This window comes from Mytilus edulis, chromosome 10, assembly GCF_963676685.1.
Source record: "Mytilus edulis chromosome 10, xbMytEdul2.2, whole genome shotgun sequence".
NCBI lineage: Eukaryota > Metazoa > Mollusca > Bivalvia > Mytilida > Mytilidae > Mytilus > Mytilus edulis.
In genome coordinates, this window is record NC_092353.1 from 62182005 (window position 1) to 62207795 (window position 25791).

At 31.5% G+C, this 25791-nt stretch overlaps 2 protein-coding genes across 3 annotated transcripts in view; both read right to left on the reverse strand.

The window, feature by feature from the left end:
• LOC139491665 (WW domain-containing oxidoreductase-like) overlaps nucleotides 1–10811 on the reverse strand; it is a 29759-nt gene extending 18948 nt beyond the window's left edge. Inside the window, exons 1-2 of the mRNA XM_071279456.1 lie at nucleotides 10542–10811; nucleotides 259–344 (exon numbers count right to left, since the gene is read on the reverse strand). Of these exons, the coding sequence (XP_071135557.1) occupies nucleotides 259–344; nucleotides 10542–10617 (162 nt within the window). The 5' untranslated portion in view covers nucleotides 10618–10811. The remainder of the gene's footprint in view (nucleotides 1–258; nucleotides 345–10541) is intronic.
• Nucleotides 10812–20373: 9562 nt separating this feature from the next.
• Nucleotides 20374–24852, reverse strand: LOC139491666 (techylectin-5A-like). 2 transcript variants are annotated; one of them, XM_071279457.1, is made up of 6 exons: nucleotides 24726–24852; nucleotides 23665–23748; nucleotides 23080–23216; nucleotides 22395–22491; nucleotides 21479–21643; nucleotides 20374–20813 (listed from the first exon to the last, which is right to left on the reverse strand). In XM_071279457.1, exons 1-6 carry the CDS (start codon nucleotides 24805–24807, stop codon nucleotides 20575–20577), a joined length of 804 nt encoding a protein of 267 aa, XP_071135558.1. In that variant the 5' UTR covers nucleotides 24808–24852; the 3' UTR covers nucleotides 20374–20574. The 2 variants fall into 2 exon arrangements, with proteins under 2 accessions (XP_071135558.1, XP_071135559.1); XM_071279458.1 differs by lacking the exon at nucleotides 23665–23748 and having other exon boundaries at nucleotides 24726–24813.
• Nucleotides 24853–25791: the final 939 nt, after the last annotated feature.

A 25791-nucleotide genomic window follows, 5' to 3' on the forward strand; every position in this document is an offset into this window, starting at 1 on the left:
GTCTAGGTGTGTTTTGTGTACTATTAATGATCTGTTTGACTTTTTCTCTGTTTTAGCCATTGTGTGGTCAGTTTATTTTCGACTTATGACTGTGAATGTCCCTTTGGTATCTTTCGCTTCTCATTTGGAATACTTGACGTTTAAATCTGTGTCAAACTTTAAACTGAAAAAAATTTAGTACTATTTTTTTATGTAGGTTACCTCATTATTGTTTAGGCGGAATACTATCGATTTGAACCCAGCCTAATATGCACTTACATCTCTGGCCTTTTCTTCTGATCTACATGCTAGGACAACATGTGCTCCCATCATTGCTATAAATTTGGCAGTTTCATATCCAACACCTAAAATTAAAAATGACAATGTATTTTGAAACATACAATACGTGCACACATTTTTTTTTATGTAGATGGAGCCTACATAAATGAGAGGAAAGAATTATAGACGAACAAAACAGTTATCAACAGCACAAACTATCAATTCGAAAGTTTGAAATATTGAGCAGGCACATGTTTGCTTCAAAATTTAATCAAAAACCCAAGCATTAAATAGCGAGATGAAAGTGGGATAAAACGCCGACAACCAATCAATCAATATTTTAAATAGGTTTTTTCCAAGCCAAGAGTTTGATATTTTTTATCCCAGATTTTCAAATAAACTCAGCAGGAATACTAAAAAAATGATATAGACCGTTGCTTAACTTCGAGAAAATTAGCAAACGGATAATTGATTTAACAAGAATTTACAATTACCCTAATCTATAATGAATTCGTTTCAGGTATGTATCTTATCAACATGAAATGCATAAGAACCGGGAAATCCTTATAAAACAATGAAGGATCAATAAAAACCGAATGGATATCAATAGTGTTATATGTAAAGTTGACACAGAGAAAGCATATCGATACAGGAGGGTCTTAAAGAAAGGACTTCACTCCGGTGTTTTTAAAATTGTATATATTAATAAGATGAATACTCGTAGTATGAGTGCCAATAAGATAGCTCTCTATCCAAGACACAATGTATAAAAAGTTAAAAATTATAGGTCTAAGTAAGGCCTCCATTACAAAGCTTTGCATCACAACGAACAGCAAGTTATAAAGAGCCCCAAAATGGCGAGTTTTAACTAATCAAACAGAAATACCAACGGTCTAAGCTAAAAAGAAAACAAACAAAAACACTTATGAACCACACCAACAAACGACGACCCCCAACATGCTCCTGACTTAGAACAAGTACACAAAAAAATGCATAGGGTTTAAACATTTTAACTTCACTCTTACCTCAGACACTAAAGCCATTTTTGTCTATTATCTACTTCATGGCAATGCTCGCAATCCCTCTATTCATTATATTTTAGTACCCCATTATTCTGTAATTTGTTACATTGTGCCCATTTCCCCCTACTCTTTACCTTGTATCATATCTTATCGATCCCCATCCACATCCTCATCAATGGAGAAATGAAGTTACTTTTTACATAATACCAGTTGAGAAGGAACTGATTTGTACGTATAACAATATAAGCACAACCTATTACGAAACATCTTATTGTAGGTAAGACGATCAATCATAAGAGTGGAAAAGTAAAAACAAAGGCTGGTTATTATTATAACACATTAAGAGTAATCAGATATGTTAAACTGGACCAATGAATACTGCAAGCAGATTACTATTTTTGTTATAGAATATAGAAACTACATGTATATAGACATGATATATCAAATCTGGGACAGAAATATACATGTAACAGCACATCATAAGAACAAACTGTAAAACTCTATTTAAAATGTATTTTTATGTCTTGTTTTCTTTTTGTCATTAGACCAAGAGAAAATAGGTCAGAAAAATAGGTCATAGCCGTGTACTTTTTAATGTTAATATGAGATTTCTTTTCTACAAGATATTTAATTACCATTATTTAGTATTTAAAATCCAGAAGCAAACTTAACAACTGTTATGGATTTAGCATTCATTACATTTATGAGTGATAATTAAATATTTTATAGCCACTGAAACTTCTCATCGTAATGGATAGTATAGAACCCTAATATTATGCAAAACATGATATTGATTGGTTGGTGAATGCTTAACGTTCAGTGGCAAATATTTTATGTATGTTCAGGACGAGAACAAATTAACAATAATGATATACCAGAGACATATATACACATTTCTCTGAATATACTAAGAAGATAGGTCATTTAATAAAAAGAAAAAGGTTCTTTCGGAACTTTTGAGAATGAAAAAGAATTCCATTAGAACTTTTTCCAGAAAATGAACCCTTGGGTTTATGTACATAGTAACACCTCCAATACATTGAACTGAATTCAATTCTATTACTGGTGTGATCTTTAATGACCCCTCTGTGATCCGTCGTTAACAATCAGTAGTTAAAACATTTTATTATTTATACTATTACAGGTTCAAAAGTGGGATGAATAATTGAAAGATTTTAAATGTCTACATTGAAGTAAAGGTTAAAGGTTAACTCTCATTTTATTTGTATAAACGAAAATTTTTTAGATGGATATAACTTTCATTCAACTTTAAATCTGATTTGATAGTAGAAACACGGGTGTCATTCGGTTTATCGAGGGAAATGATCGTGAAAGAATATCTAACGGCGGTCAAGTATTGAGAGACGATCGTGAAAGTTCTGGTAACGGATCGTGAAAGACATTTAATGTACATTCTAGTTCAGAATCTTTGAAAAAATCGCTTAATTTTCAAAACGCGGAAAAAATCCGAACAAAAAAATATGTCTGTCAAAATGGTTTAACTTCCTCAACATAACTGTGAAAGAAGATAAAGAAAATATGAAGTACTTTTTGAAAAAACACAAAAGGCGCAATGCGTGTCTATGAAATTAATTACAAATAACACGCTTTTTGTACCTATAATGGTCATATTTCAGAATATCATGATATATTTGAAATTTGTTCTTTGGTGTATCTGATAGTACAGTAAAATTAAAGTATGTTCTTCCCTTAAAAGCGTTAATTTGTTTATGAAAACCTTGAATTTGTTGAATTTCCATCAAACTTGATCGTGAAAGATCAGGCAACGTATTATTTTGATCGTGAAAGAAAATGCGTGACCACACTTAATACTAGTAATCAGAAATCAGTATTTCTTTTACCATTTGATTAACCTGCAACTGGTTGAAGCCTGTAACTATTCTGATAAGGATGAACATTAAAGCTATTATTTTTTTTTCTATTCAACACTTTACCTCGAAAGTTAAAAATAAACAACAACTAAAAACGTGTCTAAATAAGTGTGAAAGATTCAGCTCTGTGAATCGGTCTAGTGCAATTCAGGCAGACCGATACTATTAAGCCAATAATAAGGATATACAACGTTTAAACCAAAATTTTATCCATCAAACAAAAAATTACAGCAAAAACGGCATCTTTCATGTGTAATTTGAGATTGAACGATAACCAACATTTTGTGCAACAGTACTTTCTTAAGTTCTTTATATACAACGCAGATGTGGATTGCTTTAACTATATACTACAGACTGTAGAATACCAGATCGCAAATGCTGTAATGTCTGCTTTACTTATGATAGTATATTTGTTTAACGTCTATAATATCAAGGGTTTTACTAGAAGTGTCAAATGCGCTTAAGATTGTCATTGGTTCATAAAAAGAGGTCAAGGTCAGATGAACCATGCCATACAGATCTCTACAAATATTCAGTTCACCAAATAAATGTGTTCCGATCCTTACAGTGCCTTAGAAACTGACAAATGTAAAAGTTATGTTTGGCCAATTAATTCGGAACATAAGGTCAAAAGTATATGAACCCTGACCGACAGCCAGACATAGACATCTTACTATCATTCAATATATCAAATACAATTGACATCACCATTGTCATATATGAAACACGCAGATAGACATGTATACCATACACGAAATACCTTGGCGCTATAGCATTCAGGTATATATCCAAAAGGACAAACAACATAAAACAAACATTGCCGAATGATGCATGATAATGAGTTTGATGTTAGTTGAAACCTTGCAGAAGTCGAAAATGTACACCTTGCAATCATAACAACAACACTGGATTGTTTTTTCGGCGTTTTGTCACCCATTGTCTTTTATTATTGCCGTGTTGTTATTTCTTTTTCTTTTCATTTTCTGAAAATATTAATACTTTGAAATGCTTAAACCTATTGAGGATGTTGACCTATCTAGCTTTTCTCAATACCAATAACAAATATTAACTATCATATAATTGAAGAATAATTTGAACGTCTTCGTAGCATCAGATCTTTCACGATCCTTTTCACGATCTTCAAAAATGCGGTACGTCATCTTTCACGATCCGAAAAATCAATTTTGTGTAAATAGTTCTTTATTTACCAAGTTTCAGATTATATTTATACAAGATAACTATGAGAACCATTTGATTAATTCAAATATAATGCCCTTACTCGGATAAAAGTAGTTTATCTAGTCGAATTTGTGAAAAAAATCGTGTTTGTTTACATTTTTTATGTCATTGAAATGTCGAGAAGCAATCTGCCTTTTGTTGTTTTGTAAAAACTATGTACTTTTGAAAGTGGATATTCTCACATACTGATCATAATGTTAAACAATTTTGACAGACAGTTTTATTTTGTCGTAAATTTGTCTGTGTAATTAATTAAATTAGAATATTTACTGATTTTTCATTTGTCCTCTCGATTAAATGTCTTTCACGATCCGTTACCAGAACTTTCACGATCGTCTCTCAATACTTGACCGCCGTTAGATATTCTTTCACGACCATTTCTCTCGATAAACCGAATGACACCCGTGAGAAAGACGTAATTTAATCGCATGTATATATATAAAACTCGGTACAAAAGAAGTCAACTGAATACAATAAACGAATCTACAATATGCTCTTGGTGGGGTTTGTGGGGCTAAATCTATAGTTTTCCAAAGTCATATTGTAATATTTTTGGAATGTGTTATCTTTTCCTCGTTTTTCATTGTTTGCAATGATGTTTTCAGTTTTTTCCGACTTATGAGTAATGAATACTCATTAGCATTTTCGACCCCTTTTTACGAGGAAAACAAACGAGTCACTTAAACTTTTCAGTAGATGTATATATAATTGTTATAGTTTTCATCTTCTTCTTCATTTGGTCTCTGGTGGAGAGATGTCCCATTGGCAATCATACATTATCTATTTTCTATATTACAGTTGCATAGTTCCTTAAATGAAAAATTTAGTTATGTTCATTCCCTGGTTTTTGATAAGTTTCGTTTTGCTCAATCTATAAGGTGTTTTTTGTTTTGCCGTATTTTCTGCCTCTATTATGTATTATGTATACAGTTAGAAAATATATCAAAGTCCTAAGTTTGAACAATCCGATACAGACAGTTCGCCAGCAACAGCAAACCAAGCGTTTATGATACCGATTACATATTTAAAATAGATTTATTAGCTTTAATGAACAACTCATTTGAGGGAGCTACCACGTTAAATACAATCAAACCAAAAAATGCGAAGACAGAATATAACATCGACACTTATGTCTAAAAGCGCAAGTTTCAAGCTTAGTTTAAACACAATTAAATTTTTGATGATAAGAAAATTTACAATCAAAACATCACATCACTAAAACACTTCCTTCTAGAAGGGAGATGCTCTCGATTTGGGTAAAACAATCAAAACATCACATTACTGAAACACTTCCTACTAGAAGGGAGATGCTCTCGATTTGGGTAAAACAATCAAAACATCACATTACTGAAACACTTCCTACTAGAAGGGAGATGCTCTCGAGTTGGGTAAAACAATCAAAACATCACATTTCTGAAACACTTCCTACTAGAAGGGAGATGCTCTCGAGTTGGATAAAACAATCAAACAACAATCACACCGAACCGGAGACCGCAAGTGTGAAATACGCCTAATTCGAGTTTCGTATACAAATGCATCACCACTGACGCTCGAACAGAGAAATTAAAAGAAAAGACAATAAAATGAAAGACGAGTTTTGTGTGCTTCCTCGGCGTTCACACAAGACAAACATGCTTAGACTTATGCTAGTAGTCTACTGTATTAATTTCAAAGGTTGAGGGGCATTACATAATTATTTTAATAGGATATACAATCGTTTAAATTCCTAAGATGCTTAGTGTCGATCCTCTTATAGAAACCTTCACAAGCACACGTACATGGCTAATAAAAGCATTAATTCAACTTTCTTGTGTTTCTCGAAATAAACATAAGCTTTTTGTCATTTGATTAATTGTATCGATGGCTAATATATTTGACTTTATTTTAAATTCTTGCAAAAAATTTAGATGCGATATTATTTGTTTTTATTTTTTGTTTTTACTGCAATAAATGTTCTGGAGTTATGGTTTTTAATTAGTCGCGGCTATCTCTGATCTTAATTATAAATAATCATGTACGATTTATTTGATATATACTATAGATCAATTTCAGTTGAATAAATTAATCTTATAAGTAAAGAAATAATATTTAAAAATGTGTGACGTCATTAACATTGTATGCTTTAGTCGGACAATGATCTAGTTGCTAACCCAATATATGTAGTTGAAATATATGATTGGTATTTTGAGGTCAATATAAGAAATGAAGATTAACAAAATCCATTCAATCCTCCTTGAATGGTTTTAACGTGTAAGACACTAAGACGTATGAAGATCTAAGGCATGACATATTTATTGATATATTGTATTTTAATGATCAGTTCCAAGCTGGAAACTGGAAAAGGGTCAAAGAGACAACAACCCGAGCAAAGAGCAGAAAATAAACAGCCTTGTCCAGTGAAAAATTTATATGCTTTAAGCATAGCAAATTCCAATATTTATAATATTGTTGCCGAAACCTGCCAGAACATTTTAATAAGAAGAAACAGTTTTGCATACCATAAATTGCTCATTGTCATGTTTTATATGTCTTAAGATTGATATATATTCTCATTGTTGAAGGTCCTAAGTTTTCCAATATACATTCATTTGAACTCAGGTGGATAGTTGTCCATTTGGCAATAGAACCACATCTCTTTATTTTTATATGTGTACTCATAGTGACTCTTTCGTAATTCTTTTAAGAATGGCACATACAAATATTTTACATATTTCATATGTGATTGCTGTAAATCTGCGTATCTTGTTGTATAACTTTGATAACTATTGAATCTGAATCTATTGAATTTATAAATGTAGGAGAATCTGGTCAGTAAAAGGAAACATCACAAGTGACAAGTTTTTCATTTATCTAATTTAATCTGGAAAAAGAATTATCATTGTATAAAGCATTCAAAAGTTTTACATATATATATTTGTGTATACAATAAAGAACTAATCCTTTCATGTTATGCCTATACATTTTGACATTAGTCGGTATACATGTATAATACAATATTTTTTTTTCGTTTCTAATAGTAAAAATTTAAAAGTTCTTCTTTTGATGTGGTCATATAAGGCAAATTCATAGCGACCCTACAAGACGCGTTCTTCTAAGACACATTCGAAGCGGCCCTTTATAACACTTTCGTAGTAGCCTAGACATGTGCTTTCGAAACGGCTCTATAAAACGCTTTCGTGGAAGCTCTTTAAGACACTTTTGAAAGGTAGTTAATTTAATTCGAAGAAGCCAAAATTTAACTTTTTTAAAAGGTATTATTGAAACTAGTGAGCAACAAACGACACCCACCCCATCACTGATTTGATTTGTCGTATCATTTAAATACAACTGATGTTTCAATTTGTCAAATGGAACGAAAATTTGCGTGTACCAAAGTTACTATTGCAATTAAACTTGGCTCTGTTTACTAGGCTAAAAAATCGTCATATTAGAATAATATAATATAAACGGAAGATAGATTGATTTGTGTTTGCTGTAACTTTAATATTGTACCAATACGTGACTTTGTAATGTACCTTTTCATATAAGTATAAAAGACATTTTCGATTTCTTCAATATATATTTTATCCGATTTTGAAGTAATAATATTTATGAATAATCTTCGTTACAACGCTATAAAAATTCCTATTTCATCGATTCAACAATAGTCTTTCAACGTTACTTGCTCTAGACAGACTTCAAACACGGGAGTCTTTTGTCTGAGATTGATATCAAATATGCATACCGTGTTGAGTAAACTAGCGTCAACATTAGAAAGTATAATTCTAAGTACAGTATATATTTTATATCAATCTAGGATAATAAGCTTTCCAGAAAGCAAACTCAACAATTTTCAGATTTTAGAACTGCGTTACTATATTTTTGTGTTTAACCTTCGATGATTTAGCTTAGTCAAGTTCGAAGAATAAATGAAGAAGTCTTTGTAAATGTATTAGAATTAAAAAAAAATAATGGCAAAAAAAAAAAAAAAATCAAAAAAAATCTTGAAGATGATTCATTACTCACTACTATATACATTTTGTGGCATTTTTTTCAGGGGGAAAATATGCTGCTGTCTTCTCGTTAAAATTTTCAATAACAAGATAAGACATACAAAACCTATAGTCTTAAATTTCATTGAGAATAGGAAACAAGTGTGTTGAATTTGTGTACATTACACAAAACAACAATATCACAAATGATAAAGTTCTTGTCTTGTCTTATCTATACCAAGCAAAACAAGACATCAAAAGGACGAATTGTTCATTTCTTCATGTAGTACAGGATCTGTTAACCCTTCCGAAGCATCTGAGATCCCCTGTTTATGGGTGAAATTTGTGTTACTCAGTCTTTAGTTTTCTATATCGTGTTTTGAATAATTACAATTGTTTGTGTTTTAGTTGTTTTTCGTTTTTTTGCAATTGAATTCGAATATTTTTGCCGTGACGTATGAGATTGTTTATACGTTTTGTATCTTTCGCTATGCAATCTTTCATCTTCAACGATCAACTAAGGAGTTGACTTTACAACAAGGTCAACTCAACACCTAGTGTTGACGTATGGAGGTAAACAATCGCGGCAAGGTTTTTTTTTAAGTCCCCTTGAGTTAATTCTACTTAGTTCTGCTTTTTTTTTTTATATAAAATGCGTATGTGCTGCTTTATTTTTAATATTTGATTGTTGGTGTTAAACGCCACAATGATGACTCTTTGCAATATCGTGGTGGTTAGTTTTAATTTGTGTTAAAATCCGATAATCTTCGATCACTTAAAATAAGATCACTTAAAAGTCACACATTAAATTGACTTATAATCAGTTAAACGTATTAAATTCCTTTTCCAATTAGATAATGTATTATCACACTTATTGTCAACTCTAATAAAAGATTTTGCCAAATCATGGAATTTAATCATTAACATTTACCACTGAGAATGATTAGTGTCATAAATAAAAAAAGTCACACATTAAATTGACTTATAATCAGTTAAACGTACTAAAAATGAATATACAAAAAATGTTTTTTTAGTTCTATCACTCATCTATACGGACACCTTATTCGGACTCCAAGCTTCATAGACTTGAATATATGACCCCTAAATACCAAGTAAAGCACCACCGTAATTCATGAATACGTTGCATGAAGTCACTGTTTCTGTTACATAATGTGAATCCCAAGTAAAGCACCACCGTAATTCATAAATACGTTACATGAAGTTCTTCTGTTACAAAGTGTGAATCCCAAGTAAAGCACCACCGTAATTCATGAATACGTTACATGAAGTTCTTCTGTTACAAAGTGTGAATCCCAAGTAAAGCACCACCGTAATTCATGAATACGTTGCATGAAGTTTTACTGTTACAAAGTGTGAATCTCAAGTAAAGCACCGCCTTAATTCAAGAATACGTTGCATGAAGGTTTACTATTACAAAGTGTAAGTATTATTATAATTGTTATGATGAAAATAAGATGTTGGTTTTTCTCCAGTCAGGTAGTAACCAAACGACAAAACACGAATTAAAGCAGGTACATATATGATGTACCTTTTCTAATAACACAAAAGGCTTAGTAATAATAGGAATAAGTACAGTACATTTTTTAATTGATAAATATATATGCTAATGTGTGTGCGTGTTTATATAGAGTTTAAGAGTCTTATCTAAATTGTTTCATAGCTTGTTTAATATTTCAGACTGTGGTCTCAATAGAGTTATTTATGTCAATAGTTACTTTAAAATTCAAAACTTTTAAATAAGCGTGGTAAACTAGTAAAATTAAATCTCTGACGAAGAGACGTAAACACGTTAATATGATATAAATTCATATTAAAGATGAACATTTTTATATTCGATCTCTCATCGTAGTTATTGTTTCGCGTTTTAAGTTTTCATGTGTACAGGTAATTATTTATGTTGACCTCCGTATCTTTAGAAAGAAAATCCTACAATTACGCCACTTCAATGAAATTTTAACGGTATGATATTCTAAGTATGCCATGGTGTATATATTTATGCATTTGACTAAAGTTGAATGAAAGCAGATATTCATAGAATATATAATTGTAAGCATTGAATAAATATTTCGACCTATTTCTCAAAACAATGGAAATATATTAGTTTCCTTAACTTTTATCTACATCGCATTAGAACTTACCTGTATTTGCACCTGTGACGACAACAATTTTGTCGCGTGGTTGGCTAACCATTGGAATACTCTTCGATGTTCCCATATTAGAAGATAATTTAGTCTCACAACAACATTAATAAAATAAACTGAATGCACTTGATTTTAATCCATTCGATATTACTACAAGTTTCCAAGTTCTATAAACAATTCCGAATAAACCTATTACTTCATTAAGAGAAAAACATTCTGTCTAAACATCACAATCGATCTGAACACCAGAATAAAAATGCTATAATTAGCTTTAAATAGCTAACCGCCTGAATGCCTATTTTCAATAGCAAATATGATTACAAGTATGTATATAGATTTTAAATTCCTATGACTGTTGTTCGAGCAAGTTTGACTGACATGCTGGACAGATTCTGATAAATATCTTTGAGATTTTAATTAATATGTTATATTGATTATGTATTGTTTCCGTATTACGGATATTTCACAGAATGTCTTTTATATTCTATTAGGTGTAGTATATAGTATGAAGCTAAAACTATGATGTCTTAGTTAACAGAATTCAATACTGTCTGGGGGTGTAACGTTTAAACGGAAACTACACCGATACACCTTTTCAACAGAATTAAATTATAGGTGTCTATAAGATTGAAACCTTTTACTCTAAGGAAACATTCTATTCATAGCATTCAATGTATTGTTGTATCGGCTAAGGGTCCTATTATCAAAAACAATCTACTCATCCTGATAGATTAGAGTGGCTATGATTGCCTCCCTTGAACCACTGTGACATACAACTTGAATGATGTACAACTTCACTAGTGAATTAGTATGAAACATTTATTGTCACGATAGGTAAAGATTTATATAGACCTAGCGTTTATCCAATTCCTATATTTAACTATCCTTGAAATTTTTCAAGATAATAGGCAATTCAATTCAATTCAATTCAATATTTTATTTACGTCTCACCTTATGTATAAAATTACACAATACATTTATAAAAGATACATTTTGTATACATAGGCCAATCTGTACAGATTTATGAGAAACGACAATCACTTAAAAGAATATGTATATGTACATAATAAATGTTAAACCTAAATGGTAAAATTAAAAAACAAAAGTATTTAATTATTATTTACAATATAAAACTTCTCGGCGTCGTTTAAGAATAAAATTACAGGTTTTGGCACATAATCTTATAATATTGTTTCGAAAATAAAAATACTATTAGGCAACACGTAAAAATAATAGTAAAATTTTCATTAAAAAGAAAGAACTTAAGGTGGTACCTAACACTACAGGGAGATAACTCTGTAAAATCAACTCAACGTTTTAATTACGTTGTGTTGTTATGGGAATATCAAGCTTCTCAATGATCAAAATAAGTGTTTGTCAAACTGCTATATAACCAGTGTAATTTTTCTGATAAAACGGTTGGTTCAAATTTTTTGAAATTTTTATACTTTTTTCAAAGTGTCAAAGTAAATACTTTGTCAAAATTTTATGAAAAATAAACGAGCCAAATTAATTTTAGTCAAGGTGTTGGGTACCACCGGTACCTTAATTGAGGAGTTGATTGCCAATTTCGGTCCTTTTCTTGTATTGTTGACTATTTGTGCTATTCATAGTGTCTATCAATATATTTTCAAGGTAAAAGGTAAACACACGAAGAATTCGTGAACATCTTCATTAAAAAGCAAACAGTCAAATTAGGAGTTAATTGACGATTTCCAATATTAAACTGAATTATAAAAATTGTCTTGCTGACCTTTTTTGCCTTTCATTTTCTTTCGTATCTACTTAATATTATGCAAAATTGCTAAATATTGCAAACGATCTTTTATTTATCAAAGCAATTTAAAGGGCAATACATCCAATACAGAATCGAGATGCAATTTCAGCTGTTTGAATCATTTGTAGCTCTTATCTTGCTTATCACTTTTGCTTTACAAGTTTCTTTTTATCTTTTTTTTAATGAAAACAAAATAAAATTCGTTATTTAAGGACAATAATTCCTATAAGAAGTAGTGACTGTTTTGACGTATAAGACCGTAGGTAGATCTCAACCTTGTGAACATTTCTGACTGTCAGATTTTTATGCCCAACCTAGGGGCATTATGTTTTTCGGACTGTGCGTCCGTCCGTCCGTCCGTTCGTTCGTTCGTCCCGCTTAAGTCGAGGAAGTTTTTGATGAAGTTGAAGGTTCAATAAACTTGACACTTTGTACACATGTTCCATATAAAATGATCTTTCTGATTTTAATGAAAATAAGAGCTGTGACCCCACTTTCACGGTCCACTTAACATAGAAAATGATATTGCGAGTTGGGCATCCGTGTACTATGGACACATTTTTGTTTCTATCTATAGTAGTTTTCAAGATGATAGACAAAGCTAGCATTTTACTCTTTCAAATCTTGGTGGCCATGTTGGTTGGTAGTCGGGATATCGGACACGTTTTACAACAATAATGATGATTGTTGCTAAGTATGGTTAGATTGACCCAGTAGTTTCAGAGAGGTGTATTTTTATAAAAGTTTACGAACGACGGACGACGGAAGACAGACGACGAACGACAAGATTTGAGAAAAACTCTTAGGATGTCATGACGTCACACATAATAACCACGGAGGAAGCGCAGCATCAGAAAAGAAAAGTTTAAAGAATTTTATGTTAAATGCAGACGGTAAAAATCTATGAATGCTAATGCAACAAGCTATGAAGTAAAAAAAAATAATATCTGAATAACATGTTAATTTCTCCTTGTTTTAAACAACTTAAGTAAACATGTCTTTGACAAGCAATGATTTGAACCACTCTGTCAGTGTCTTTAACGATCCCATGCGCAAAAATGACAAACATTAAAACAGAGTATTGCCCCCTGCTAACTTGAAGTGTGTAGGTTTCAGCTCGAGCAATCCCAGTGAAGACATTTTTTTATTTAAAAAAATTGAGATACACAGTCTACAAAATGAAACAAAAGTTGAAAATCTAATGCTCGTCTTGGCGTATATACTAAACCCTCAAATTAAGCTCTCCAATCTTATCAAAATTAAAACCTTGCTTTCTAACAAGTCTATTCATGTAACGGACCGGTAACTTTCTTTATTTAATTAGAAAATCTACAGTGCCGTTACATGCATGTTTGTCTGCTTGGAGTCTCCGCCCGAAAAGAAAGAAATAAGCGTCCCAGCTTTGTACACACAAGTCAAGGTTGCGCCATGAAAAAGCAAATAATGATAAAAGTGGCGTTTAAGACAAACAATAAATACATCAATCATTGTATATCTTAGACGTTTCCCTACACAGATAATTGTTTTGTTAAACACAAATCTATTTATTTGAAATTGAATTTGAAAATAGCAATGTTCCCGCATCGTATAACGATGCATTCGGATAATACTATAATATATGTGCCGCTGGACATGAAAAAGCTAAACCTTAAAAGTTTAATCAGTTTAAATAACAAGAAGAATAGATGAATTTTTAAAGCAGACCGATATTTTTGAATTTTGAAGCTATTTAACGGAAAGCAAGAGGTAATGCGAAGATATTAAAGATTTTCAAGGATAGGGCAACCTAGAAGGGGCCTGTCATTAACGGTTGGTGTGTCCATTATATTACATATGTGGCAACCTTTTGTTTAAGGCAGAAAACATATTAAACTTTTTTAAAGTTATATAAGTTCCGTTACAAACTAACTGTCGACACCTTATAATGTAAATCTATTTTAAATAGAAAAGGGTGATTTCTGTGTCAAAAGATTGCAAAATTTCTGAGAATGAATAGATCAGTTTCTATTCGAATGCAGCATTCGCTTGTGTTAAAACATATTCTTTGGAACATAAGAACATAAATAACGAAATCTTCGTTTTATTTGATTGAATCTATAAAATTGAGAATGGAAATGGGGAATGTGTCAAAGAGACAACAACCCGACCAAATAAAAAACAACAGCAGAAGGTCACCAACAGGTCTTCAATGTAGCGAGAAATTCCCGCACCCGGAGGCGTCCTTCAGCTGGCCCCTAAACAAATATATACTAGTTCAGTGATACTGAACGCCATACTAATTTCCAAATTGTACACAAGAAACTAAAATTAAAATAATACAAGACTAACAAAGGCCAGAGGCTCCTGACTTGGGACAGGCGCAAAAATGCGGCGGGGTTAAACATGTTTGTGAGATCTCAACCCTCCCCCTATACCTCTAACCAATGTAGAAAAGTAAACGCATAACAATACGTACATTAAAATTCAGTTCAAGAGAAGTCCGAGTCTGATGTCAGAAGATGTAACCAAAGAAAATAAACAAAATGACAATAATACATAAATAACAACAGACTACTAGCAGTTAACTGACATGCCAGCTCCAGACTTCAATTAAACTGACTGAAAGATTATGATTTCATGAATACTGTATGTACTTATTAGCTCAATAATTAAGATTATATGAATATTTATTAATATAGAAATAAAGAGATGTGGTATAATTTCCAATGAGACAACTATAAGCTATCATGCATTACATTTGCAGATCGATCTTTTTCATATCTAGTGAGAAATATGCAAAGTAGATAACAAATTCAAACAAAATTTGAAGTAGGTAAATGAGCAACAAAACAATGGATCACATTCGTCAGACATTAAATCTTTTGATATGATTATATGACATACCATGATGAACGATTGTAATAAATGCAGAAAACACACTCAAAGCGAGCAAGTTGTTTACCATCAAATCACATCTCCACGGTTGTTGAAGTATGAAACTTTATAAAATATAGTGATTTGGAAGCAAGAGTCAACGTGTGACTGACGTCGTTCGTTGATAATCGTTTACAAATCAACTTCCCCTTAAAAACTCTCTAGTACGTCATACACCTAATGTGTGATTTAGTTACTAGTACTTGAAAACATATTTATCCGTCGTGTTTATATGGTGAACCAAAATTGAAATTGTTACCATGAATTTTCAACAGTGATCATAGCAGCTCACTATGACTGACAATCTGACAGTAGTTTTTCAGACATCCTTTTTTTTTTTTTAAATGTTAATACAATTACAGTACAATTTATTTGACAACAAGTGTTTTACAGACGAATGATTTTTTTCTCTTTTTTCTTTGTGGAGTGGTTATTGTTGAGAGAAACCTTCCATATTATATTGTTATTCAAAATCATAATAATCAATTTCCACTGATATATATTATTTACCTGTCGGGTCACTCATATAAGTACAACCCAATGCAAAGTCTAATTCGGTAGATAACATTGGAAAAAAAAAAAGAAAAAAAAAAGGCGTTACAACAACGTGAAAATAGTTATTTTTATTAGTGAAACAGATATTCCAACACGGAGTGGCGTCTGTGAAATTTTCTAAGGGATGTTTTCAACTCTCCCACTTTCAACCCATGATTCCATTGATACATGGTAAGCATCAACCTTCTATCTTGAAAATCATGATAGGAAATGCAAGTTCTGGAAAATTGTTTCAATATACATAATCAATATAAGGTACTGTTGGACTGTTGCTACATAAAAATGAAAGTTCACAATTGGGAAGCAGAAATCATCTCTTTTTTCGTGAAATTTTGTTCTCAATCGATTCACATTGTCTATTAATAGATTTTAGTCAATAAATAAGGCAGACATAACTGTATCTGTTCATCTGTTATATCCTTTATTTCAAGTACGTTCAACATAGTCACAAATTCTTTTAATTTGTATTTTAGTTTTAAATGGGGGATACTTGTGTAACCGGTAGAAAAGTAAACTATGTTTATAATATTGCATGAGGAAAGAGACTTTGATTGTATTACTCTAACAGGTCTTTCGAATTTCAGAGTATCCATACATTATTCACGCAGTCCTTAGAATATATAGTTTTACGATAGCAATGACACCCGGCTATCATATAGGATAAATTGATTAATATAATTTGGAAAAATGTATTTTGAAAAAGAATTTAGAATTGTGTTCCATTTGTCCTACTAGTAATTAACTACACTTATAACAAAATATATATTTACTGGATCATGGCGGGCGGAAGTGTATTATTTGAAAACTTTTAAATGAGGTTGACACGAAGCACATAAACATACATATAAATTAGGCCTGTATCGCTGAAAGATCTTTTTGTTTCAAAATTCTTAACTTGACACCTTCGTTTTGTGTGAGAAACCTGAGAGATTTTTCAAAACGTTCGATTTATATAATCCGGAAATTCAGCTCCGTGAAATTTTGATAGAGTTCTCTATTTTATATTTTCTCCCAAAATTAGGTCATCGTATATCGCCAGCTGGACATTTATCATTTCTTTTCATTTGGATATTTTGCATCAAAGAAAAGGTAAGCATTAGTATATATAGGCAAACATTTCTAGCCGTCAGTGAAATTTGTTCTTAGTGGATCATTGGAATAATCTGTCTCTTGACACTAAGATTTATCACAGGTGAAGGCAAGGACTCCCAGTTCGGAATGCTTTTTCATATGTTTTCAGTCGGATTTAAATAATGAAAACTGGAACCTTACCGATTAGAAATTCTCACTATAGTAGAGGTGTCTGTATAAGCTAAACTTGGGGAACGGTCATTGTTTATCAGCTGAGGGGTATGTTCAAATTTATTGACCCCCCCCAAAAAAAAACACTTTATGAACCACATAACGACCCCACTCCCCTTACCACACAGCTTCAAAACTTTGACCCCCAAATAAAAATCCCTATCGATTGTAAGAAGAAATTCTCACTATAGTAGGACATTTCCCAGATCCCAGATAAGGGGTCTGTAGAAGCTAAACTTAATATAGTTTATGTTCTCGAGAGCAACAAAAACAGGGTGCAAGAGGATTAGATCTGAAGACAAAGGTACAGAGGTAGTACATATAGGTATAAAGTTGAAAGGAAAGGGGATTATTCTTTGACTTTTTGGGGAAGATGATTTTGAAAATGAATAATCATATCCACATGTATGTGACATAATATATGTCCACTGAATAAAATAAGCATAACAGATGAAAATGAATATTCAATTTGGAAAAATTACTTCTGGCCCCCCAAATTATCAAATGGTCATCTAAGCCAAATAATTATGACGTCTTGACCATGTTGAAAGGATATTTTATTTTTTTCCTGCGACACATTCCTTTGGACTAACGGTTATCTAATTATTTGTCAATTTGTTAGCTATTTATTTTTTTTCTATGACACCTTGCTTTGGACTACATGGAATAATGGTCATCTAATTATTTGTCAATTTGTTATACCTTGCATAAATGGGGGGACCTGCAATTACTTCACAATTAATAGGCTGTTTTGAAACATTTCACAGTACTTGCATTTGTTGAATCAGATGAATTACTAGGCATAGTTTTAGTTGTACATGAGTACTGTCACGAGACTTTAACTCCATAATGGATGACTGGTTGCTTTAAAAAAAAAAAAAAAAAAAAAATGAAAATTAACATTGAACTATGTATTCAAGATTTAGTAATTGTGTTTCAGACGGCTTTGGAGTAAAGAGCGTTTTACGTATTTCCAAATTAGTTGGTTTTATGTTTAACAATTTTCCATAGTGGAAACAATATTTATGATTATTTGATAAGTTTTTACAACAACTAGGCCGACACCATTGGTAATAGACTATAAGAGGTTTTCACAAAACAAATAATCAGTGATAGCATTGATGCATATCAATATAAATATGTGGTATGATGGCAAATGAGACAACTATCCACCTGAGACTTAACGATGCAGATGTAAGAACCTATTTATCGTCTGACGGCCTTCATCAACAAGCAGAACCACATTATTATCTACACACAAAAAAAAAAAAAAAAAAAAAAAATAAAAACTAATCTACCTAAGCTACAAAACCAATTGTCAAACTATATAAGTGTATAAACTTTTAGAATAAACTGATTCGAAGGATCGATAAGTTCATGTGTGGATATTCATTCTATTTAAATTTACTGTTTCCTAAATGCTGTAACATTAAACATATAATACGATTTTAATGTTTTTCAATCATCGATAGCCCTAGCCGCATTTAACACAACTTTCCAGGATTTTAGGATTTCGATTTTTGTTGTGTTTCATTTAACATATATTTTGATTTGAGACCAACTAAAGACCAACTAAAGACAATGCAATACCAAGACGTAGACATTTATAAGGTACAAATTAGTTGAATAATAAACTCATCATAGATACCAGGACTAAATGATTATAAGTGAAAACTATTTTCAACAGTTTTTGGAGATCGGGATTTGTAAATTTTTCAAATCGGACAAATGCACCGATACCAGTATTAAAAGTGAAAAACTTTTGTGTTCCCGTGGTTGTTGGCTATGAAAATTAAACAATCATCGATTAAAGAACAAAGTTATACCTCTAAAACCAGAATGACAAGGTTTTTGAATACAGTTTAGATCAAGATATATATTTTATCAGTTGTAATACAAAGTGTTTTTTTTATATTGCCCCACATTATGATTTTGTTTGTTCCGTTCGACTCAGAAAAGTATATGTACCAATGTACCTGTTATGTAAACCTTACGTATGGATGGCTATATGTTCAACCCGTGATTGACAGAAATGTTTTTCCAAAGGAAATTTAATGTATACCTAAACTGATTAATCTAAAATAGAATTATAGTATATACCAGTAAAGGTTTATATGCTTTATATGCTTGTTTAACCCCGCCGCATTTTTGCGCCTGTCCCAAGTCAGGAGCCTCTGGCCTTTGTTAGTCTTGTATCATTATAACTTTTAATTTCTTGTGTACAATTTGGAGTTTAGTATGGTGTTCATTATCACTGAACCAGTATATATTTGTTAAGGGGCCAGCTGAAGGACGCCACCGGTTGCGAGAATTTCTCGTTGCATTGAAGACCTGTTGGTGACCTTCTGCTGTTGTCTGCTCTATGGTCGGGTTGTTGTCTTTTTGGCACATTCCCCATTTCCATTCTCAATTTTATTGCAATGTTTTGCTCATAAACTGTTTAATTTTCAGTTGATAAGTCTAATTAAGACGAACATCGTACAAGTTACATTAAAATTTTAAAATGTATGTTGCATGGACGTTTGAATGGGAACTTCAACAGAACGCATGAAGGTATTTAGTTTTGAGAATACATACACCATTACTGTAAAACAAGAAAGTATACACTTTAATACTTGTTTGGGTATCTAGCAACAAACACATAAATAACTAAAGCCATTTGTAAAAGCGTAATAAAAGTAGCTCCAAAAGAATCAGGCATGCGGTAATGCATATTTGTAATTTGTCCACGTTATTGCATGTAATCAACATTTTCACCATTTTGAAACTTGATAATCAATTAAGCTTTATAATTACTATATAATTAGAAGAAATTAGATTCTCAGTGAATAAATTGAAATTAAAAAAACAAAAAGTATATTTGTATAAGTGAAGTTAACATTAGTTAAAATAAATATTAAACTCCATCTCTGTAATTTTTAAAAGAAAACACAGAGATGTCCATACCTAGAAAATGGAGTCATGTGCATGAAGAATAAAACTTTATATTATTGAATTTTTACTTGTATACTTAGATTCAATCCATTGAACAATGACTTTGTATGCTTGAATCTTTTGTAACTTCATATGGTTTTTGAAAATATTTGATTTTTCTGTTCACTTGATATTAATAAAATTTACAAATGTAATATGTAATTCAATGCATTATTTTGCAAAAGTAATTGTAATTTAATGCATAACTTTGATAAATGCATGAAATTGTAATTAAATGCATTACATTGCAATGTAATTCACCCCAGACCTGAAAAGAATATCCATGCGTCTTTATAATATTACCCGCAGTTCAAACCATAATGAGTTCATTTTGACAAAGATCAAATATCGTTACAACTGTTGCATTGGAAGTGTTTTCGATTATAAAACGGGAATGCATATATCCGTCTTGTTGCTTGTATTTTCCAGCAGATGTAACTTTTGAAGATAAGAGTATATAATTGGTTGCTATTTCAATTAATTACTTTTTGTTCATAAAACAAACTCTATTTATGTTCTCCGTATCATCATGCGTGATGCCTTTAGTGAGTAGTAGTATCCTTTCCACTGAAGCCAATTAATACCGTCAGCAATAGTTTTATGTGTTCCATTTAGATATCTTCCATTAAGATTGGCATGGTGACAATTAGAATACCACCAACCTCCCTTAGACGTCACAGCACAATTAGAAGTTGAATCTCTGTCCCTCGTATAGAATTTATTTCCATTATGATTCGACAATGCATTCCCTGTAAACAAATAGATCGAACTGTTTTATTTACAATACCCGTAGGATGTCAAAAATAGAAAATGAAACATTGACAAGGCGGCAACAAATGATTGTTGGATAAAGTTCATAGGATAGACATGATATACATGATATACTTGACTCCATTAAAACATTAAGTGGATGATTTTGTTGGACTTATGCAATATATTTTGGTCAGTTTGTGTCATTGGGTGCTATACGCAAAATTTCCATTTTTTTCGGACATAAACGGATAAATGGGCAAAGTTAAGATAGTAAAAACGGCTAAATAGTGTCTAGTGTTTATTCAGTGTTTTTCAGGTTTCAAAAACTCCCTTGCAATCTAACATATGTAATCCATTTCACTAGTACATTTATCAGGCAGAGGTTACCATTGGCAGATATGGACATTATTACTATATACCTTTTAATCAAAACGTTATGCACCTGTTTCGTTTCTTTTACATCTTTGGATTGTAAACATTGTGCATTGGGCGTTCATCATGTGTAAATACATATTAGAGCTTCAGGAGATAGATAATTTCATCTCTTTGTCACTGTTATTTTGTAACTACTATATAATATGTCATTAGCTTTAAGTTCGTAAAAAAATGTTTAGATATTTTTATTCAATTTATTCCATTTGAATTATTCCAATTGAATTACCTGCATTTCCATTATAGCCAGCTACCTCCAGTGTGTACCCTGACTTCTCGTTTCTAACAACAAATGTGTCGTAGGTGGCATATTTGTGGTTATCTTCAAAATCCCACATGTCTATCCGCAGTATGTAATATCCTTGTTCAGTTAGTTTGTTTAAATGTTCATTCCCTGTAGAAAAAGCAACAGATGTATTATAGTTTTTAATAACTTCAATAAAAAATTTTGCAAATGATTGCCTGACTATGATTTAAACGAAAGTTAAAAAAGATAATATACACAGCTTGTTTTTTCCTCTAAAATTACGGTAGTCTCAAACATGGATTGGAATGTTGCACTTAAAAATAAAACACGAGGAAAAGAAGTCAGTATGATGAATGGTCTAAAGCATTTCATCAAAATATACTCCGTTTACTTGATACAGTGTAAAATTATAATAAAGGCTAACCAGGCTATGGCTCAAATAATATGGAATGGTGTATATACTGCTCCACTCTCAACCTCGCGCAATATGAATCATATTAAAACGATCAAGTTTTTTCGTTCCCATTTCTAAATTTTTAGATATCTGTTATAATAACTATTTATCATCAAAATGATCACATATGAGTTAATAATCATTGCCAGTTAAAAAAATATCTTTAAGAAGTTGCTATTATATATAAACACTACCGATGGCTTTTATTTCAAGATAGTATTTCATAAATACAGATAATGTATTGTTTACTTTCTACTAAGTTCATAAAGACGGTGTAGGACTGACCGACTATAGTTGTTAATTTCTGTGTCATTTTGGTCTGTTGTGGAGAGTTGTCAATCATACCACATTTTTATATATAACTGTTGTAATATGTTTGAAATAATTGTATGAACATTCTGATATTCTTCTAGTGTATAATCCTATCAGAAGGTAAATCCTCACCTAACCAGAAATCAGTTTTCAAATCTCCAAATCCATCCTTGTAAGCGTCCCAGTCTCTGTAGAAACCAATATAATCATTGGTCCTATTTTGAATCACCTGCGGTATATCAAAGGGTAAAACGTTTGTTACTAGTATTCGAATATGTGAACAAGTTGGTGTACTTGATAACTCAGCTGCGCATCCCTTCCACAAACGACTTGAATTCAACTGGACTAGATAACAAAATGTAATAATAATGTATTTTCACATTCTTAGTTTAAAAAAATGAAAGTTGACAGTATAAAGCAAAGTGATCTAATGTTATGTCCTTAATAAAACAATGACACTCGAAACTTGCAAAATTCAACAATCAACCACGTTTATGCAACATAATATTTGAGAGAAGTTTACATGTGTTTAATTAAACATACCGTCAAACCATATAATTTTATGTGTATAATTTGTAACATATTGGCTTTAAAAAATGATAATGTTAAATTTTCATAACCAAATTAGAATTGTACTTGTCAGTTTATTAGATCGTCAACCTATTCCAGGCCCTCAATTAAGCAGTAAAATTCATTATTTGCGACAGTTTTGCAACATAATCATTAAGACTGTCTCACCCATAATTTAACATTCTGATCCTGATCAACTTCCCAAATGAATTAAACTGAACCTTACGTGTTAAAATATTATGCTTACCGTCCAACCACCTTCGTAGCTCTTCATATCACAAAAAACATGAAAACCGGAAGTTCTATCAGGGTAGATTTTATAGACTCCACTTTTGTGTACTGCCTTCTTCAAATCTCCACAATCGGAAGGTCGGAAGTCTAAATCTATATTGTTAAAAAGTGGTAATGGTGTAATGTAAATGTACTCTTTATGCAATTACATCAAAGGAATATATAGTCATTAGCGCCTTTCGTGAAATTACTTGACCAGAAATACATAAACTTGTGTATCGAAAACAATTGAACACAAATTATCCTTAAATACATTAATACGGGGGAACTACACGGCCAAATAGAACACCAAATTCATCGTCAGTAGATTCACGATTATCTTGTGAATAAATAACAGATTCAAGATAATATACTAGGATATACTTTTCGTCAACCTTCGGGTAATTCTTTTCCAATCACATTTGACTACTTCTATCTGTTAAGTGCAGGTTTAATTGTCAATACTTAACGGATTTTCAAAGTTTGCAAGTATATGATGTTTAATATACAGCACATTCAAATGACATGTGTATTTTTTTTTAAATTTATTTAAGCATATTACCGTCAGAAGGGGTCAAAGTGCATTCATGCCTTGTTTCTGTGACAAGATCGGCAACTTTGTCTGCTAGGTCCCTGACATATTTCTCTGCAATATTCATTAGAAAGTTATTGCTTATGTTAGTTAGTTTACTTTCAACTAAATCAGTCATTTTGACAGACCAGTTTTCAACTGAATTGTAAATGGTCAAGTCCTGCTCAGTCATTTAGTTTATTATTATACTTATCCGCAAATATGTACTACGTACTAAAACAATGCTGGTTAATCAGTACTAGTTTTATTGTTAGACTGTTCGTTATTTGGTCTTTACCTTTGAAGTATCAAAATACCAAAAAGCAACAGAACGCGAACGGACATAAACGAAGATTTTGAACGAACTGAATAATTTTTATCTTAACGATTTTATGATTTTGTGTTATACATCTTATTTAAACAGTCTTTGAATATAAATATATATCAATGTGTCCAGGTCTAATTTTCTTTTTTTTTGGGGGGGGGGAGGCTTATCCCCTGTCCCAGTTATTGTTTTGTGAGATTACCGTAACCCGCTAATCATTGAAATAACTTGTAACTCCACGTGTCACGCAAGACTTCGTTTCCAGTTTCCACGCACAATAATTTGACTTTCACGGGTCACGCTTATAAAAAAAATCGGACAATTTTAGAACCCACTTGAGACCCACTGTCAAGATAAAAATTACCTTGTCAGACCAAACTTTCATTCATGTGGAGTGTAAATCATAGATTGTAAATATGCAAAATAAGGATAAAGCTACCTTTGGTATTTCTGATAAGAACACAGTATACTATAACAACATTGGATTGCTGCTACTTTGAATATTTTAAATGCTTAAATACCGACATTGCTATGCTAAAAAAGTATCAATTCTGCATAAACATATTATTCAAATTGTCCTTTTAAACTTATTAGGCTTGTTCCTTACTATATGGTAGTCATATGTTACAAATTTGTAAATGTTACATAACATTTTGTACTTGTCCATATGTTTATTTTTTTTGATAATCATATGTCCACACATTAAAAAACATTATATGACCCTTACCTTTCTTTATATCATGGCAGTTAAGTTGTCCGTAAACGAGAAAAAGAGAGATTAACAAACATTCTTTATACATGATATACATATGACAATAATATTAAGTGGTCTCTATAATCTTATCTAGATATGTCGGCAAATAAATTGGGACTTTTAATATAGGTGTTATCCATGTCATCGTAATACTTGTAGTTTGAGAGGCATAATTTCCTGATTATTATTTGAATTCAGCTTACTTCTGCAATGTTACTAAGCTTGGTTTACAATAAAAAACAAAACAAAACAAAAACAAAACTAGTATCTCAATTGTTTGTAAAACAATTGAAAGGTCTTTCCAGTAAACGTGATGTTTTTGTAATGTACTTTGTATCACCTTTTGTTTGATATATGACAAGCATACCTTCTGAAACTGTTCGCTTTTTACACCTAATGACTTCATCCGCCTACATTTTCGAGATCGGAAGTATGATATATGTAACAAAGACTTGATGATCCTTCATTTGATATGCGACAACGCCATGTTCTAGAAAGTTTGATTTTTGCACTAAATAACCCCATCAAACTAATTTTGGGAGGTCAGGAATTTGATATTTCAAATGTACACAACATGACCTTTCATTTGATATACAACAATCCTATCTTAAAAGAAAATTGATTTTCGCACTCAATGACCCTACCCAACCAATTTTTTGGGGATGTCAATTTAAAATTTGAAATGTATGCTTTATGTTCTTTCATTTGATATGCGACAACCTTACCATTTAAGAAATTTGAATTTTTGCACTACGTGACCCCACCCGTCCCCCCCTGGGATGAACAGGGGGTTTAAATTTTCATTTTTAAGAAGAGTTTATTAAGACCTTCAATTTGATATATCAGATGACCCCATTTGACAAAGTGCCAAAAATGATGCGATATCAACTATATAAATAGAAGTTATGAAACTTACAAAGTCAATGCAAAACATGAAAATTTCAAATTGATTTTTTGGTGTTTTTTTTCCATGGAATGTTTTTGGTATTTGGTCAAACATATACCTATGTTCACTTCTTCAATTTCTTAAAAATTTTAA

What these genes read in the sequence shown, in the direction of transcription:
- LOC139491666 (XM_071279457.1), bottom strand. Translation starts at nt 24,807, where the DNA reads ATGTATATCATGTATAAAGAATGTTTGTTAATCTCTCTTTTTCTCGTT. An exon ending in CTGCCATGATATAAAGAAAG is followed by an intron (nt 23,749 to 24,725) that starts GTAAGGGTCATA and finishes TGAATATTGCAG; the next exon opens with AGAAATATGTCAGGGACCTA. An exon ending in GAAAACTGATTTCTGGTTAG is followed by an intron (nt 21,644 to 22,394) that starts GTGAGGATTTAC and finishes CTTTTTCTACAG; the next exon opens with GGAATGAACATTTAAACAAA.